Source organism: Thunnus thynnus, chromosome 12, assembly GCF_963924715.1.
Source record: "Thunnus thynnus chromosome 12, fThuThy2.1, whole genome shotgun sequence".
Taxonomy (NCBI): Eukaryota; Metazoa; Chordata; class Actinopteri; order Scombriformes; family Scombridae; genus Thunnus; species Thunnus thynnus.
The window spans coordinates 10,504,508-10,521,157 of record NC_089528.1 but is presented as its reverse complement, the minus strand read 5'-3'; the positions used below and the strand labels follow the sequence as shown (position 1 = coordinate 10,521,157).

Here is a 16,650-nt window from a genome sequence, read left to right as displayed (position 1 = left end):
TACCATTTTCATGTCTGTATGGTAAATATGTGGCTATAGAGCCAGCAGATTAGCTTAAACTTAGCGAAAAAACTGGAAAGACAGGGAAACAGCTAGCTAAAAAAATCCAGCACCTCTAAAGTTCACTACTTAACACGTTATATCTCGATTGTTTAATCCTTACAAAAACTGTTATGTAAAAATGACAATTCAGTATTTTACAAGGGGTTATGTGCCAGACTATTTCCTGGCCAGGACCAGGAAGTTAATGGCTCCAGCCAAGAAATAGTCCAACACATTCCTTTAAACCTGTAAAATGCGAACGTCATTTTTACACTTTTGGTTTTGTACGAAAGTGTAAAAACACCAGAATAACTGTTCCCTTGTTTCCAGTCATTGTGCTAAGGTAAGCTAAGCTAAGCTAAGCTAATCAAGTGCTGGCTGTGGCTTCTTATTTACTGTACAGACATAAGAGTGGCATCAATCTTTTCATCTAACATCCAGCAGTGTAATAAGCATATTTCTAGAGATGTCCAACTATTCTTTTAATTGGCTGCTGCTAATCGTGACTTGGACAGAGTGAGGATGTGACATTTCACTGCTGAGCTGTGTGTGTGTGTGTGTGTTTTCAACTGGGATGCCATGGTTACGCTGTCATGTTGCCATGAGGTGAAAAGTCAGAAATCTTTGTCCTTGTACACTGTAAAATATAACAAAATCTACAGACATGATTGAGTTGCATCAATCTTCCCATCTGGCAACTCCTGGCAAGAAGGCCAATGAGCATATTTCCCAAAACTATTCCTTTAACAGTGATTTATCCTCAATCTCTCATCTTTACATTTATACCCCTCTCCTCCGTCCTCCCTCGCTCCCTTCCTCCTGCCCTCATTTGCTGTCCTGTCCCTGCTGATTCTCCTCAAACTGTGGGTGGCTGTGGCCCAGAGATCAGCCACCCTGGCAGCAACAGTGTATCAGGGGTGGTGGTGGTGGTGGCGAGGGTGGGGGGTTAGCAGCTAGTAGCCACTTTTCTGATGCACAGCGCACCATCCTTCAAACCCAACAGGGTACTGACACCCGTTAATCAATGGCTGGGGCTTCAGAGGCCATTTAATGGATCACACACACTGCAGAGATGCAGCCAGAGACGGCAGAGGTGGGGAAGCCTCTCTGAGCACAAAGTGCACTGTCATGCTAATCATCAGTCCCTGCAACACTAAAGGCTTTCAGGACGAAAGTGCTGCGAGGTAAAGGCGAAATTGGGAAGCATTATTTACCACAGCAGACATGTGTGTGTGTGTGTATATGTGTGTGTGCGTTTGAGGGTGTTTCTGTGTTGCGGCTTTTTTAATTAAATGTGAACAAATCATTTGAGGGGAAAATTGAGTATTTCTGTAATGAGATGTTTTGCAGCTCTCCATTTATATTTTTCATTAGAGGTGATGCTGCAGAAAAGATTACAGTGGCATTCAGTGGTAGCTGCTCTACTGAAATATATTCAGATATAATACTTGAAGACCAGGGTTACGGAGTAACGGATTATCTTTAACAAGATTACAATAATCTGGTTACAAGAAATGGTAAATGTAATCCATTAATTTGGATTAAAAAAGAAGAATGTCTCAGAACTTGTGGCTTTATTCTGAATTGAGTTAAATGTAAAATTATGGATAAATTAGAAAATTATACACCATTTTCTAAAGATTCATATTGCTTAATTAGTGTCTGTGAAAATGGATGCCTTTAGTGGGAATAAGTAAGTGCTGTAATAGATTACAGTACATAATTTTTGTCAGATATCATATAGCACAACTGCAGTAATTAATGTTTTATGCCATGTTGAGTGCAGAAAATGATCCTGTAAATGTTGCGTTCTATGATACTTCTTCTCATTCTGGTGCATATCATCAAATATATGAATATGCATGAATAAAATCTGGGTTTTATAAACTTTACTGACAATATAGCTAACACCTTTAAAAAAACAAAAAAAGATAAACTCAAAAATGCATAACTGTCAAGGTCAAAGCCAAGCTGCTTTTAATAAAACAATAAAAAATCACATCTGATTTAAAGATAAAAGGTTTCACCTCTTGTCTGTTTGCAGCGTTTCTTTCATTTGCTGCCTTCCCACCATGACACTCCTGTACAGCGTCTCAGAATATTCCATTAAAACACAGACAGTTTTACATAAAAATTATTGCTGAAAAGACTTTGATTTCCATTTGTGCTTGCGGTGCAGAGATGCAGAAATTCCTCCACACACAGTATGAAAAAGAGCCGGTACCGACTCGTTAAAAGCCTGATATTTTTGTGTCTCTCCTCACGGTTTCGGCTTAGTGCTGCATGCGCTTTACCATAAAGAGGGTAGTTTTCCATTGATGAGCCGGCACAGGCAGCTTCAGCACCACCAGCAGCAAATCACTACTCTGTTAAAAGGCCCTGATGCGTAGCAAACTCTCCTGCCAAGCCTCCTCGCTCCAAATCTGCCTGCTTGCAGACCCCCTGTAATTGGAGGCATTAAACTTGCTTTGGACAGGATGGCAAATGAATGCTTTGAGCTTGGAAGAAAACTGACTGGTGCATTCAGAAGGGGTACACAAGTAGATGCAGCTAAATCTGACAAATCACTGCCAATCCACCAGATCTGTGCGTGAAGTGGGGAGGAGGGGGGGGGACTAGTGTGTATAGTTATGCATATGAATATGCATTTGTATATGCAGTGCGCCTATGTGTCTTTTTTTCCTGTGTGCCCTGTCTTGGCTGGTGTTTGTGTGTGATTATGTACATCCAGTATAACGGCCCAGCTGCTGCTAATCTTGCAGTAATCGTGGGGATCACTCTGGTGATGTAGGGATTTGACGTGGAACCGCAAACTGTCTGGTCACTGAGGAGCAACCAGCAGCCATGAAATAAAAACTGTGTCATCCTGTCATCACATCCTCACTTTTCCCTCCACCGAGCACGCTCATTAAATTCTCTGTGAGAAACTGTCGCAGCTGATTTCTCATCGCTTAATGGTCTGTAATACGATAATGAGATATTTTCCTTTAGGTTTGCTGCCATTTTGCATCATCTTTAGGATGCCGTGGTGTAAAATATTACATATCTGGCTCGGCTTCGAACGTTTTCTCTGGTGAGCAGAGAGCCAGATGCTGGAAATGCTTCAAATGTTTAATGGTAAACAGGATGCAACACTTCACTTTTGACATTGTGTCAATGAAAAATGCCAAGCAAACATTTAAAAATAGGCTCCCCTTGGTGTTTTTGGACTTGATTAAAAGCTGGGCTCCCTTCAAAATATGTCTTTTGCAGCTTTTCACTGGAAGACTTCCTCCTCAGCAGACGTGTATGCAGAATATTACTCTCCAAGGTCAAGCACATCTTCTTTCTTACATCAAGGAAAGAGCAGCTAAACCACCACAGAGCATTTATCTGCTGCCTATCTGCAAAGCTTTTGGCACACATGATAAATGCCACGCTTCGCAGGTCACCCGATGATGTTACATTCAGCGGCTCCGTGTCTGCATATATTGCGCGTTTCGATCTGTGTGCTTCTGAGGGCCTTTGTGTTCACCTGGTGTGTATAACATCCTGTGAGAGCGACAGAGATGATTAAGGAACATACAGAGAACACGACACCAGCAGCGCTCCCTTTGGTGGCTGATCATGCAGCCGTTGTCTGAGCAGCGAGTCAAAAATGGTTAAGTATGAACCCAGCGAGCCCCCCTCCCGATAGTTGAGCTTCCTCACAGTCAATAAAAACAGGAGGTGACAGCTCCACTCATCTGCATTCTCATCTGAGAGAGACCGTGTATGTGTCCCGTCTGACAGATTAAAGCCAAACAACACTGACATTTGGTGTGAAGCCAGATTAACTTTGCCTCCTTGAAGCCTCTCATGCAACAGAGGCTGAAATCCCCAGAATAGTCCTGTGGTCTCGCTAATTGGCGAGCTGCGTGGACCAGTCTTTGATTAATCTTAAAACTTAATGAGTCCATCCAAAGCTGCTGTGATATTCCGACTGAGGAGGTAAAACACACTCCCTTTTTTTTTTCATCCTTTGGCTGGATGAGAGGAGACCTGGAACTTCAGCCTGGTGAACCCGCCGAGAAATCAAAGAGAATACCAGAGATCCGTTTAATAATTTATTTGCATATGATTATCGTAAAAATACTGAAACAGAAATGCTTATTTTTGTTCTAGTTTTCTGGCATTTTTTTTACAATCTAATACACCTTTAATTGCACAGGAAAAAGTCTGCCCTAACAGACACACATTTTCTTATTTCATTGTGACATATAGTTTCAGATATGTAATGACTGGACTGTAATTTCTCTCATTGTTTGCTCCTCAACAATAAACAAACAAGCATATAAACCAGGGTCATACTGTAGAGAGGCCAAAGTCAGGTCAGATAGTTGTAAATGCTGAGCGGATTGGTCTAATAGAAGTATAGTGTTATATACAAGCAGTCGTTTAAATAGGAACTGCATTGACAGCTGGCGTGCTGAAGAAAACACGTCAGGAGAAATGAACCAATGAATGATTTGTTTTTACATTAATGTTTGTAGGTCAGGTCGATATTAAGGTCGCAAAGCCACCATCGGGATAGTGACCTTTTTAATTCCCACTGATCTGCAACACATTCGCCAAAGTAAAAATATACAACACGTCACTACCACGGGCGCTTTTCTTTTTTTTTTTTTTTTTAAAAAAAAAGGCCAAAGAACAATCTGGACAAAGTCTTCTCGGTGTTTTTAAAAGGTAATTATTCTGTCTGAGCAGAACTTCTCCTGCTAATCTCACTCATTCATGTCTGTCTGGTTTGTTAATGACTGAAAAAAGCAAACAAACATTATAATAAAAAAGTTAAGCCCCGGCACTTGTAAAAAAAACACAAAAAACACCTCTTTGCGATAATAGATAATAACTTAGCATTCAAAACAATGCGTATATGAATCAAACAAGGTTAAGAAAACGTGGACATTAAAAGTCCTTACAGCAAACGCCACCGAAGCAACAGTTAATGTGGAACTTATTGGTACGTTTGCTTGTTTTTCTCATGAAGAAGTTTCCACTTTGGCATGCACATGACGTGTCCCGCACAGTGTCAGTGACGTCTCTCCTCTGGCAGAGAGACGACGTGAAGACTCGGATGCTTTGTACAGAATTGTAACACGTATGTCTCCCAGTACATGTGGAAGACAGTATTTAAGAGGAAGCGGATGAAAGTGGTTTTTTTTTTTTTCTTTTTTTGTCTTGGTTCCAAAAAAAATGTAAAACAGTAAAAGAATAGTTGGTTGGGTTAAAAAAAAAAAAAAAAAGAAAAAAGATTGATTGGATTGAAGGTCTACAGATGTGTGGCTGTCTTAAAGGAGTAAGTTTTAAGCAAACATTTGCTTGGTCTTGGCACTGTTGTATCTTTCTAGACACTGAATCCTATCATCTGTGTGAGCTCTCTCGTCCTCAGTGTGAGGAACCGGGCGAAGCGAAGAAAAAGACTGATTCCCAACCAGCAGAAAAACACATGCAGACATGCAAACACAACCTGAGAGGGGGGGCAACAGGAAGTTTGGCTTTATGTCAACAGTCACAAATCCACAAAGTGTCAAGTAATGAACACACACACTTGCGATGGGAAGTTCTCTTTTAACGGACATTAAATCCCCCAGTCGCTCACGGAAAGAAACGTCCGTAACGGTCCTCTCGCTGTAGCTGTAGCTTCCTTCTTTTTATTTTCTTCTTTTTATTTTACATTGAGCTCTTCACGTCAGAGTTTCTAGGTAGTTTTAAATCTGTATCCTCCAGGTTGGCAGCAGCTCACACTCTGATGGGGAGAGTTTGGCTCATCTGTTGCCGAATGACTTCCTGACTGCTGTCCGGACTCTTCCTGTTGTGTCCTGGCAGCGTGCCTCCCAGCCGCAGCAGGTCCCTGCAAACACAAAACCACACAGGTCAGCGGCAGGTTCACAGCCACTTTAAACAAAACATGCAGCTCATTGTTACTCCTCTAAGTGCTTCCAACCAGCGGATAAAGGTCTAATCCATCTTAGTGTTATATATCCCGCATAAACCTAAAACCTCATGGCTACAAACAATAAAATGCCAAATCTATTCATCACATTTTTAGTTTTAATAAAAGTTCAACATATTTCTCAGCTGTCTTGGAGAGAGCGCCGCAGCATCTGACTGTCCTTTGTTCCTCAGCCAGTGTCCTTGTTTTTAAGGCCCTCATAGCTGAAGATACTTTACAGATAGCAGTGCATCTCATATCCTCTCTCTCTCTCCGCTATCTGCCCTAACATCATTGAGCAGCCAATGGCAGGTGAGGAGCAGCGGCGATATGTGAGCGTTCGCACACGCAAACACCGGGGACGCTCTCTAAATCATGCTCTGACAACATGATCCTTTCTCTTTCCCTCTCCTCCTCCTCCTCCTCCTGCTCCTTTTCTGTCTATCTCTCGCTGTTGCATACAGATGAGGCCATAAATTAATCATTGGCATGTCAGCGACACGAAGCATAACATGCATACACACACAAGCATCACACACACACACACACACACCCTTCTCCTATTCGCCCATCACAGCATTGGGCGCGCCCTCCCCCGATGCATTAAAAAGCTCATTAGCAACCTAATTAAACACATTCCTCTCTTTTAGCTTCTCCTCAATCTCCCTTATTACTCACACTTCATCACCTCCTGCTTTTCCACATCAGCAGCTCTGGCTGCTGTCTGTCCTATCACCTACATTCCAGCATCCAGCCAAGTATAGGGGGAATTAAACCGAGGTCAGCCATTACATTTCCACACACAATTAGCTTCACTGAGCCCAAATCCTGGCATAGGAATTGCCCTTGGGGCTTGGTGTTAGAGTGAAACTGTAAGCCAAGGAGCTGGCACAAGACCTGGATACTGTACATATGAATTCTGTCTTTTGTGCCGGTTGGAAACAGGAAACTATTGCATAGGCAGAGCCACACACTTTGAGGATGTGCGCTTGGTTCATAACACATCCCTACAGTCTGAGGATCTTGCATCTAAACCAACAGCAATCATACTGTTGACTGAGTGCCAGGATAACAAAATTCAGAACAAACACGTCAGTAAGAATGGCTGGAATATTCGGAGTCACCGCGCTCAAAGCTGAAAAACAACTTTTCAGTGTGAGGACAGCTACCTATGAATAAGTCAACTTCTATACTTCCAAGGGAAGTGTCAGTGGAAAAGAGGCAGACGTCTGTCTGGCAGCGAAACCCTTCAGCTCAAAGAGGTATCCTCCCAAATCAACCAGAAGCATAAAACAAGCCAAATCCAACAACCATGAACCTTGTTGTGCCTGTCTTTAGGCCAGCCATAATTTTTTTACTGTGACATCTTATTCCAGCAACCCAGCGGCGCAGCTCTGCTCGTCTCTCCGCGAGCAGGAGTCTTCATCCTGCACTTCACAGGCGCCATACACAATACAGGAGGACGATTTCACACAAGGTGAGAGAGAAGGAATTGCATCACCTCTTTTTTATGTTTGCACTACTCTGCTGCTGCCGTGGAAAAACCTCAAAAGCATTATGCATATATTTTCCACAACTGTAGCTGCCAAGTCAGCCAACAGCACAACAAACTGCAACGAATACTGACTTTCTGTTTAGGCTTCCTGTGAATTTGTTAACAAATACAACAAAATGTCTACCACTGGAGTCTGCATTTAAAGCCTGGTTGCTGTTGTAACTGCTGAAGACACACTCCATATGATGTATGCTCCTCTAAAAAAACCAAAATGACCAGATGTTGCGAGATAATTTTGCAGTAATTTCCATATCTATTTAGTGCAATCCTCTATAGAATATAAACTCAGTCAGATTTAAAGCTGCAGCTATTTAGAAAATAAGCTCAGCAACCAAGTCTGTAAATTTGCAACAGACATGCCAAGGTGTCATCAGTGAAATTCCTAAAAAGAGCTGAGATATAACACGTTTCCAAAAGCAGAGACTTGCCATCCACCTTGCAACTTCTCCACATTCACTTCAACGTAAGAAAGGCAGTTCTGATTCAAGGCTTGTTCCTGTGTATCAACTCACCCTGAGTAGGTGCTGGTCACCACCTTGAGGCTGGCAGCGTTGCGGAGCAGCTTGTCCAGGGTGCTGACGATGCGGGAGAACTTGGGCCTTAGGTTTCTCTCCTTCATCCAGCACTCCAGCATCAGCTGGTGCAGCACCATGGGACAGTCCATGGGCGGGGGCAGCCGGTAGTCCTGCTCTACTGCCGTCATCACCTGAGGGACAGGAAGTCATTGTTAAAAACATGGAATTAATAGTAAATATATATATATAAGTATTGACCCAGAATATAGTCCACACAAGGGTTTAAGCAGATTTCATGTGTGTGTGTTAACATTTGGCTCTGACTCATTTGTATTATGTTCATTCTGTTTGGCCTTTGTTAACGCGGTGGAAAAATAATCCCCAGTTACTGTATTATGGATTACATTAGACAGTTTCTCGGCCCATGCTGTCACATATTCCAATCTTCCTTTCAGTATCTGTACGAAACCATAAAAACAATATTCTCAAGTATTCTCAAACTTGTCACTTCAAAACCGGCGTGATTGATGGGAGAGACAATAAGTGGAGGATGGAAACGTTTGCTCATTGATTTGATTTCGCCTAGCAACTGCATTTCTATCCATAAGCTCCGTATGGGTTTTAACTCCCCACAACAATAAAAAAACGCCATTTGGGAACAATAAAGCATTTCTGCTGCACTCCTCTTCTCCTGCTGCTCGTCCTTTGATTTTGATGTCGTGCTTCTCGTCGGCGAGTACCTCTGTTTATATCTTGTATTTGTTGGCTCTGTTGCTTATTGAGCGATGACTGTGGCACAAAGGCTATTGGGAACAATAGAGGGCCTCCACTTTGATGCTTTCATTACTGCATGTGGGTTTTGTTATGAAAGTTATACATACATTACTGGCATTTTTCATTCTGGCTCCTCTTTGCTTTATTGCTATCAGCGTTCCAACTCTCTTTTTGAAGCACAATACAGAGCAGCTATTCCACAGAGAATAAAGTGGAGGTGTACACATTGCTTCAGTACTTTGTTCAGGGAGGAGGAACCAAGAGATTTCTTTCTCTTTCCTGCGAGCTCACTGCTGTAGTTACGATGTCTGTGCAGTGCAGATAGCCTACAGGTAACAACATCCGTAAAAAAAACCTTTTCCTGAGTATGCCTTTGTGTGTATGTCTGTGAGTGTGTCAGGAGGGAGCTTTGCAGTATGGATTTGTAGGGGGTGGGCAGGCTAGGGCTGTAAATAAGGTGGTAAAAACTAGAACACAGGCACACAGCTGCACCAGCATCTGCTGTGAGGAGATAAAGACAGCAGAGCAGGCCCAGGTCCAACATGTCACGCTGGAAATCAAAGCCACAACGGCTCAGCTGAAACTCCCAGCTAGCCCTAAACTTAGACATAAAACTCCCCGCATGAGCATTTGGTCTATAGATATGTGTTTGTAGCATGTTTGCTCATGAGGCTGTCGGGTTAACTCACATCCTGGTTGCTCATATCCCAGTAAGGCCTCTCTCCATACGACACCACCTCCCACATGACGATGCCGTAACTCCAGACGTCACTGGCAGAGGTGAACTTCCTGAAGGCGATGGCCTCTGGCGCCGTCCACCGAATGGGAATCTTCCCTCCCTGCTCACACACACACACACACACACAAACACAAAGAGGGGGGATGGTATCAACACCCTGGGAGACACTGCAGTCACATAACAACACACACTTGCAGAAGCTAATGCAAATTTCACAGACGGTCTTGCGTGCTAACGCAAATATTGGCACACATGAGCAGTCACACATGCATCCATATGCACATGTGAAACAACTGAACGAGATCAAATTAACAAGCTCAATTAAACTTGCGCAGAGTATGCAAACACAGAGCAGAGTTAGCACACAAACACACACTCACACACTCAAACACACACACATTACTAACCAGGGAGCTTGTGTACGTGGGGTCAGCCGAAGTGTCGTCCAGAAAACGTGACAGGCCAAAGTCAGAGACCTTGCAGACCAAGTTACTGTTGACCAGGATATTCCGGGCAGCGAGGTCTCTGTGAACATAGTTCATGTCCGACAGGTATTTCATCCCTGCAGCGATGCCACGCAGCATCCCGACCAGCTGTGTCATCGTGAAGCGCCCGTCGTTCAGCTACAAAAACACAGCCAAAGCGGGAGGGAGAGAGGATAAGAAAAGACAGTTAATGAACATAGAGGAAAGCGAAGGAGTGAAAAATGATAAAGAGAATAAAAAATGTATTGAAAAATGAAGAAGTAGAAAATAGAAGCGCGTGTATGAGATAAGGGGGAGGGAGAAAGCACCAGAGACGGCCAATCAGTCACTGAGGCCACATAAACATGACATCTGTCATAATGCTTCATGGCTGTTCCTGACAGTCAGTGACAGCTGACCTTTTCATGCATGCTGTCCAATTAGCTGATTAATTAGACTCTTTACTGTTGTACTAAAGCCATTAAGGCCCAATATTGAACCCAGATGAAAACAGAGAAGGAGCTCCAACCCTCAAATCAAAAACAGACAACAGCAGTTATTTTTTTCTCTCTAAAACTAGTTGCAGGTACTGGCAGTGCACGGTTGTTAACATGACTTCCTCAGGCGAAAAGCTTTGTTTGCATTTTTTTTTTTTTGTTTGTGAACATTAAAGCAAAACTGGCCCGTTGACTGAATAAGAATGGCATGTTGCTCAAAGCTCATTTTCCCATTTGAAAGCCCTCGATTTGCAGAATTTTCCCTTTTGTGTTAACATTCGAGAAGCATGAAACAAATCTGAGATTAGGGCTTTCAGGGTTTAATTTACAATTCTCTACATTTATGAAGCGTGCCACAGTAGGATAAACTCTAGATCGTAATAAATCAGCACTCCAACCTGTGAGGGCATGTGAAACCTGAGGTGTGTGAATTAAACTAATCAATGCCAAGTCAATACACAATTAAGGGCTGGAAAAAAAATGTGGAAAATTTCTGCAAAGCTGAGACTACAGTGAGCTTCTATTTCTTGACCTGAATACTTAATTCAAGTAGGATTTGGAAGAGAAAAAAAAAACAGTTTTCAACATAATCAATCCCTTCTTTGACTCCACAAAAAGAAAGCAAAGAATTCAAGACGTGACATGACAAAACCATAAACATTCGGCTTTGTAGTCTGCACACTCCAATGAAGTCTGACAGCAAAATAAGCCGGGATAGATGGATGTATAAACAACCATGATTCATAGCAGGCCTTCAGAGCCATGGTGGTGTGTACGCATGAGTGTGTATCTGTTATGTTTCTACATGTGCATATGTCGTGTGTGTGTGTGTAAGTGTGTCCGTGTCTCCGGGGAGCTGAAGTACGAGCTCTCCTGTGTGTGTGACACACATGAACAGTTTGTGTGAGTCTCTAAAGTCTCCTCATTAGACCAGAACTCCGATTCCCTGTGAGTCACAGGCAGCGTGTCAGTGGCGGGAGCGGGGGTGAGTACAGCACAGTACTGGACAGGCCGTGGAGTTGTTTGTAGGACAGCTGACTGAGAGGAGTGAGTGAGAAGGAGGGAAGAGGCTCAGACTGGACACTCAAATGTAGGTCTGCAACAAATGATTGTTTTCATTATCATTTGATCTACCGATTATTTTCTAAATTAATTGTTTAAAGAATGTCAGCAAATAGAGAAAAATGCGGACTGAGAAAATATTCACTTTTGAGAAGCACGAACCAGTCATTTTTCCACATTTTTTGCTTAAAAACTACTCAAACAATCAATTGTCTATCAAAAATGCTGATGATGAATTTTACTGTAATCAACAAATTGTTTCAGCTTGTTATCATTACCAATTAATCAGTTGATTGTTTTTTCAATTAATTGATAAATTATTTGGTCTATAAAATGGCAGAAAGTAGTAGAAATGACCCACAAATTCCCAGTGCTCAAGGTGACGTCTAAAAATCACTTATTTTGTCGGAGCAAAACCCAAAGATATTCAACCTTCAAAGCTGACTAAAGCAGCAAATTGGTAAGCCATCGAGATCCCCTCGAGACATGTTTTAAAACATTTAAAAATACTCTGCTTGTATTAATTAATTGTGTCTGATATGGTTTTTCCACAAAAAATGCTCAATATTTTGTTAAAATCCTTAAAATTACATCTACTCCTTTTAAAAATCCAGACTCTATGAATATGTAATTATTTTAAGTTTCAAAAGTTTAACCACTGAACAAACATGTGTGCACTGGAGGCTTCAAGTTTCCACATCGCACTTCCTGCAAATTGCATACTGGACCACGATTGGCTACAAACTAGTTGTGATGTCAGAAATCCTGCTCGTAGGTACACGCCTTAAACTCTGATTTTCCGTGAGAACAGAGAAACTTTCCACTTTCAGCGGATGAATGTGAAAACAGACTTCTAGTATCAAACTCTGCACATACATCATTCTGCACAGTGAAACCTAAAAATTCAAGTCAAGTAACTATAAGCAAAACACATTTTTGAGTGGAGGGGGACTTTAATAAATTACTTAAATAATCAAACATTTGCCAAAATGTGTCTGCAGCCACAAGAATCAACAGCAGTCAAGTACCAAAAGTTAAAACTGAATGTCTGGTCAGATTTGTAGTTTTGTTTACTTATAATTTAATCGTATATTCACTGATTTGCTTTTTTGTAATGACTAAAATGTGTTGGTAGCACTGAGTTCTGATTTCGAGAATCAGGCTCATAATCTCTTGTGTTCTTTCTTTATTTTATTTAGCCACACTTGTAAAACTACTTGTGTTTTGACAACATTTAACATTTGAGAAGTTTGTTAAATAGCAATAGTATTGAAAATTTCAAACAATACCCAGCCCTACAAAATGATCAAAGGTCCAATCATTTTTATAAAATTTCTTGGTAATTTTTTCCTTAATGTGTACCAACAGACAGGAAACATGGTCACTCACTAAAGCAAAGAGATATTAGGACAAGATGATCATTGTCAAGGCTCATCAGTTTTATTGGAAACACTACCCAAAATTCCTCATCATCTCTGGTAACAATCAGCTGTACTGTCACTGAAACAACAACTGTGTTTAAAGGACTAGTGCAGTGCCCGTTCAAAAGGTGCCTGTTCAAAATGGGGTGATATATATATATATATATACATATAAATGTGACAAATGTATCAATTACAACGATAAGGATTTAGTAAATTAGATGGTTTTAATCCAGACAGACACTTAACCAGTGAGACTAAACAGAGGTTGAACCATAGAAACAGACTACGGCCTTCCATTGGTTGATTCTGCTGCCAATCAAACGTATCTGCGTATCTGGGTAGTTTTACTGTCTCTGGCTCCTGTGTGTGCTCATTCTTCCCTCTCTGGCAGTTTAACTGAGTGGGGCTCATGCCTTTGTCCTGCTCACCCTCTCTCTCTCTTTTTCTCGTCTTTTTAAAAATGAGTCGGGAAACCCACAGCAAATCCTAACTTTTAACGTTATCAAACAAAGAGAGATGGTGTCCCCTCATATCTCTCATGGCAGGGTTGTACAGCTCTGATCATGACATGCAGTCGCAGAGCCCAGAGGCCCCGCCCAGCTGCTGCAGAGCAGAGTCTGATTGCTTTTTTATTCAGAGTTAAACTTTATTAATATTAATCATGCCGCATTTCCAAATTGCCCCCAAAGTCGACACTGCACTCCCTTTGTTCCCCAGCAATGCACCCACCAAGTGTGGAGTTGATTGGATGAACAGTTCAAGACAAAGGTGAAGGACATACAGACAGAGATTCCTTCCTTTAGTAGATAGATATGGCTGGCAATTTTCTCTATTTTTGTTTTTGTCAACAAATCTCATGTCAGAGCCAAACCAACAATGAATGTGCATGAATTTACTTTGTGCTACATTGTATATTGCTTAAATAACTTTGGTGTAAAGTCCAGACGTTATGATATGTAACACAACAAGATGGAAGAGCGTTCCCATGCATGCACAATGGCGTCTGCCTTACACAGAACTACTCTCCAGAGACTGAAAACATGATCGCTGTTATAAGTCTTTGAAGCCGTTTCTAAACAAACATGCCCACACACACACAATACGTGTAAGTAGGATGAGTTCATTGTTGGTTTGGCTTTGCACATGATATTTGTTGACAATAATGAAAACATAGAAAATCACCAGCCATATCCTTTAAGACCAGCAACATTGCATTGATTCAGCACAGGCATTAAAGGCATACTATGCAGGATTTGTCGGTTGGCATTTGTAAACACAGTATTCAAAGTTGGCCCCTCCTCCCTGGCTCAACAGGCGAGAGAGAGAGCAGGGGTGGTCGAGTGAGTTAGAGAGTGAATGAAGAGATGGAGCGGCACTGGCGAAAACAAAGCCGTGAATCATAGAAATAAAACGTTATTTTCTGATTGTTTCACGTCGGTTACGTTCTAAAGCACCAATAAACATGCCCACACCTCTGCACCATCTTGTGGGACGGTGCAGAATTAAATGAATGCAGTGCTTCATCCTGTCCGCTGTGGCCTCTCTGCTCTGCGTGTGTGTAGCTCAGCCCCGCCCTCAGGACACAGGGAGCAGAGTGGAGCAGAGCAGAGAGACAGAGACAGCAATGTAACCTGGTTGCTACACTATGAGTCTCGACCTCACACCCTGCATGCTGTTACTGGCTGCAGGCTGCACACCCATACAGGCAGCGGGCAGGGTCTCTGCAGATAAATACAGTGCCACACACCTTCACTGGGTCATTATTTTCATTATTTTTGTATGTATGAGTCTAAACATTGTTTTTTTAGGAAAATCCTGCACAGTATACTTTTAAGTAACCTCATCCAACCTAACAGCTACAGTAACTAGACTTCTTCACAGTGTAGCCATGCAAGAAAACACATTTTATTAAATGTAATTGACATGTAATAGCCCCCACACAGCTGAGGAAGTACTGTGTGACACCTCATTTCTCATCTTGCCTTTGTTCAGCGTTTTGTGTAGGTGTTGTGTGGTGGTGGTCTAAACCGAAAACTCTGATCAGTAATGTATTCTGTAGTCATACAAAGACGCTCTAATACACTGAAGCAAACCTATCCAAAGGTCTGGTGTGTGACAGTTTTCCACTAGGAGTTTGTACATTTGAAAACCTGTCAGCATCAGTCAGTCACGTCAAGCCGAGACACTATGCCTGTCTCCAGGCGTTATATTGCACATTTAATCTCCATCACTCAGCAAGTGAGCGCCTCGGGGTGTTTTACAGAGAGTAAAACATTCCGATAACCCAGAGGTGTCGTGATCGTGAATGACTGTCAGTGTGTGTGTTCCTCTCATCTTTGATACAAACAGAAAGTAATCTTCTCTGTCAGAGGTGTTGCAGCACGCACCTCCTGCCATACTTACCCTGAGGAAGGAATCGAGTGCTCCATTCTCCATGAATTCAGTGATGATGAGGACAGGGCAACTTCGCGTCAGGACACCTTCCAGTCGGATCACGTTTGGGTGGTCAAACTGGCCCATGATTGAGGCCTCGGCGAGGAAATCCCGCCTCTGGCGCTCAGTGTAGCCGGCTTTCAGTGTCTTAATCGCCACCACCATCTCCCTGCGGCCAGGTTGCTTGAGCCGTCCGCGGCACACCTCGCCGAATTCACCTGGGGTAAGACAACAGGGTGGGGGGGGGGAGGGGAAGGGGAGGGGGGTGAGGGTGATGGGGGAGAGGGGTTGAGTGAGCAGAGGAAAGAAGAGGAGGGGTGGAGGGAAAGAGGAGGTTGAGGAAAGTGCAGGGAGAGGGAACATTACTGGTCGGATACGGGAGTGAGGGAGCTGATTTGAAAGAGTCGGGGTCGGCTTCAACTGTGGAGGAGGATTAGAAAAGAGGAGAGGAAAGACCGACAGGCAGGAGGTCAAGGGTCAAAGATGTTGGGGAGAGAGGGAGTGACTGGTATCGATCGAGTGAACAACCTCGGAGCAGTGGAGGGAGAGAGAGGATGGGCGAGGAACCTGGGGGTTTTGCATTTGGTGCCTGAGTACAAATGTTTACGAGGGAGAGAGAAAGAGAAAGAAAGACAGAAAAGACAGGGAGGGAGGAAGGTTGAACGAGCAGGAGCAGACTGTCATTTGAGGTGAAGTTAGGACACAACATGCCACTGGAGAGAAAAAAAAACAGACTAGAGGGGAAGAGCTACAGAGAAGATTTTCACTTCAGTCCTTCCCACCCGCAGCTCTCAAGCACACTCTGAATCCTAACCCTTTTCTCCCACAGAAGACTCTCTTACAGAGCAGACCTCGGGGCTTGATGGCACACTCCTGTTCAAATAAATGATTAATTAACCTGAATCCTTCTCCGTCCCCTTGGACAAAAACAACGTCTGTGTTTACCTGCACCAATGACTTCTTCTATTTTCACGCAGGAGATGTCTATTTCTTTGGCAAACTCGTGGATGGCGTCGTTGGGGTCCTCGTAGGTGAATGGGTCGATATACACTTTGACCCCTGGAGAAACTGAGGCAGAAAGGGAAAAGTGCCTTTATAATATGGCTAAAATCAATGTCACAATATTAACAAATATTATATCAACCTACATAATAATATGGCAAACAAATTACTATAAATGATCATACAAAAA

At 42.6% G+C, this 16,650-nt stretch overlaps 1 protein-coding gene across 1 annotated transcript in view; it reads right to left on the bottom strand.

The window, feature by feature from the left end:
• Window positions 1-4,114: 4,114 nt before the first annotated feature.
• ephb3a (eph receptor B3a) overlaps window positions 4,115-16,650 on the bottom strand; it is a 30,339-nt gene continuing 17,803 nt past the window's right edge. Inside the window, exons 10-15 of the mRNA XM_067605326.1 lie at window positions 16,404-16,526; window positions 15,429-15,676; window positions 9,986-10,201; window positions 9,529-9,678; window positions 8,063-8,256; window positions 4,115-5,914 (exon numbers count right to left, since the gene is read on the bottom strand). Of these exons, the coding sequence (XP_067461427.1) occupies window positions 5,803-5,914; window positions 8,063-8,256; window positions 9,529-9,678; window positions 9,986-10,201; window positions 15,429-15,676; window positions 16,404-16,526 (1,043 nt within the window). The 3' untranslated portion in view covers window positions 4,115-5,802. The remainder of the gene's footprint in view (window positions 5,915-8,062; window positions 8,257-9,528; window positions 9,679-9,985; window positions 10,202-15,428; window positions 15,677-16,403; window positions 16,527-16,650) is intronic.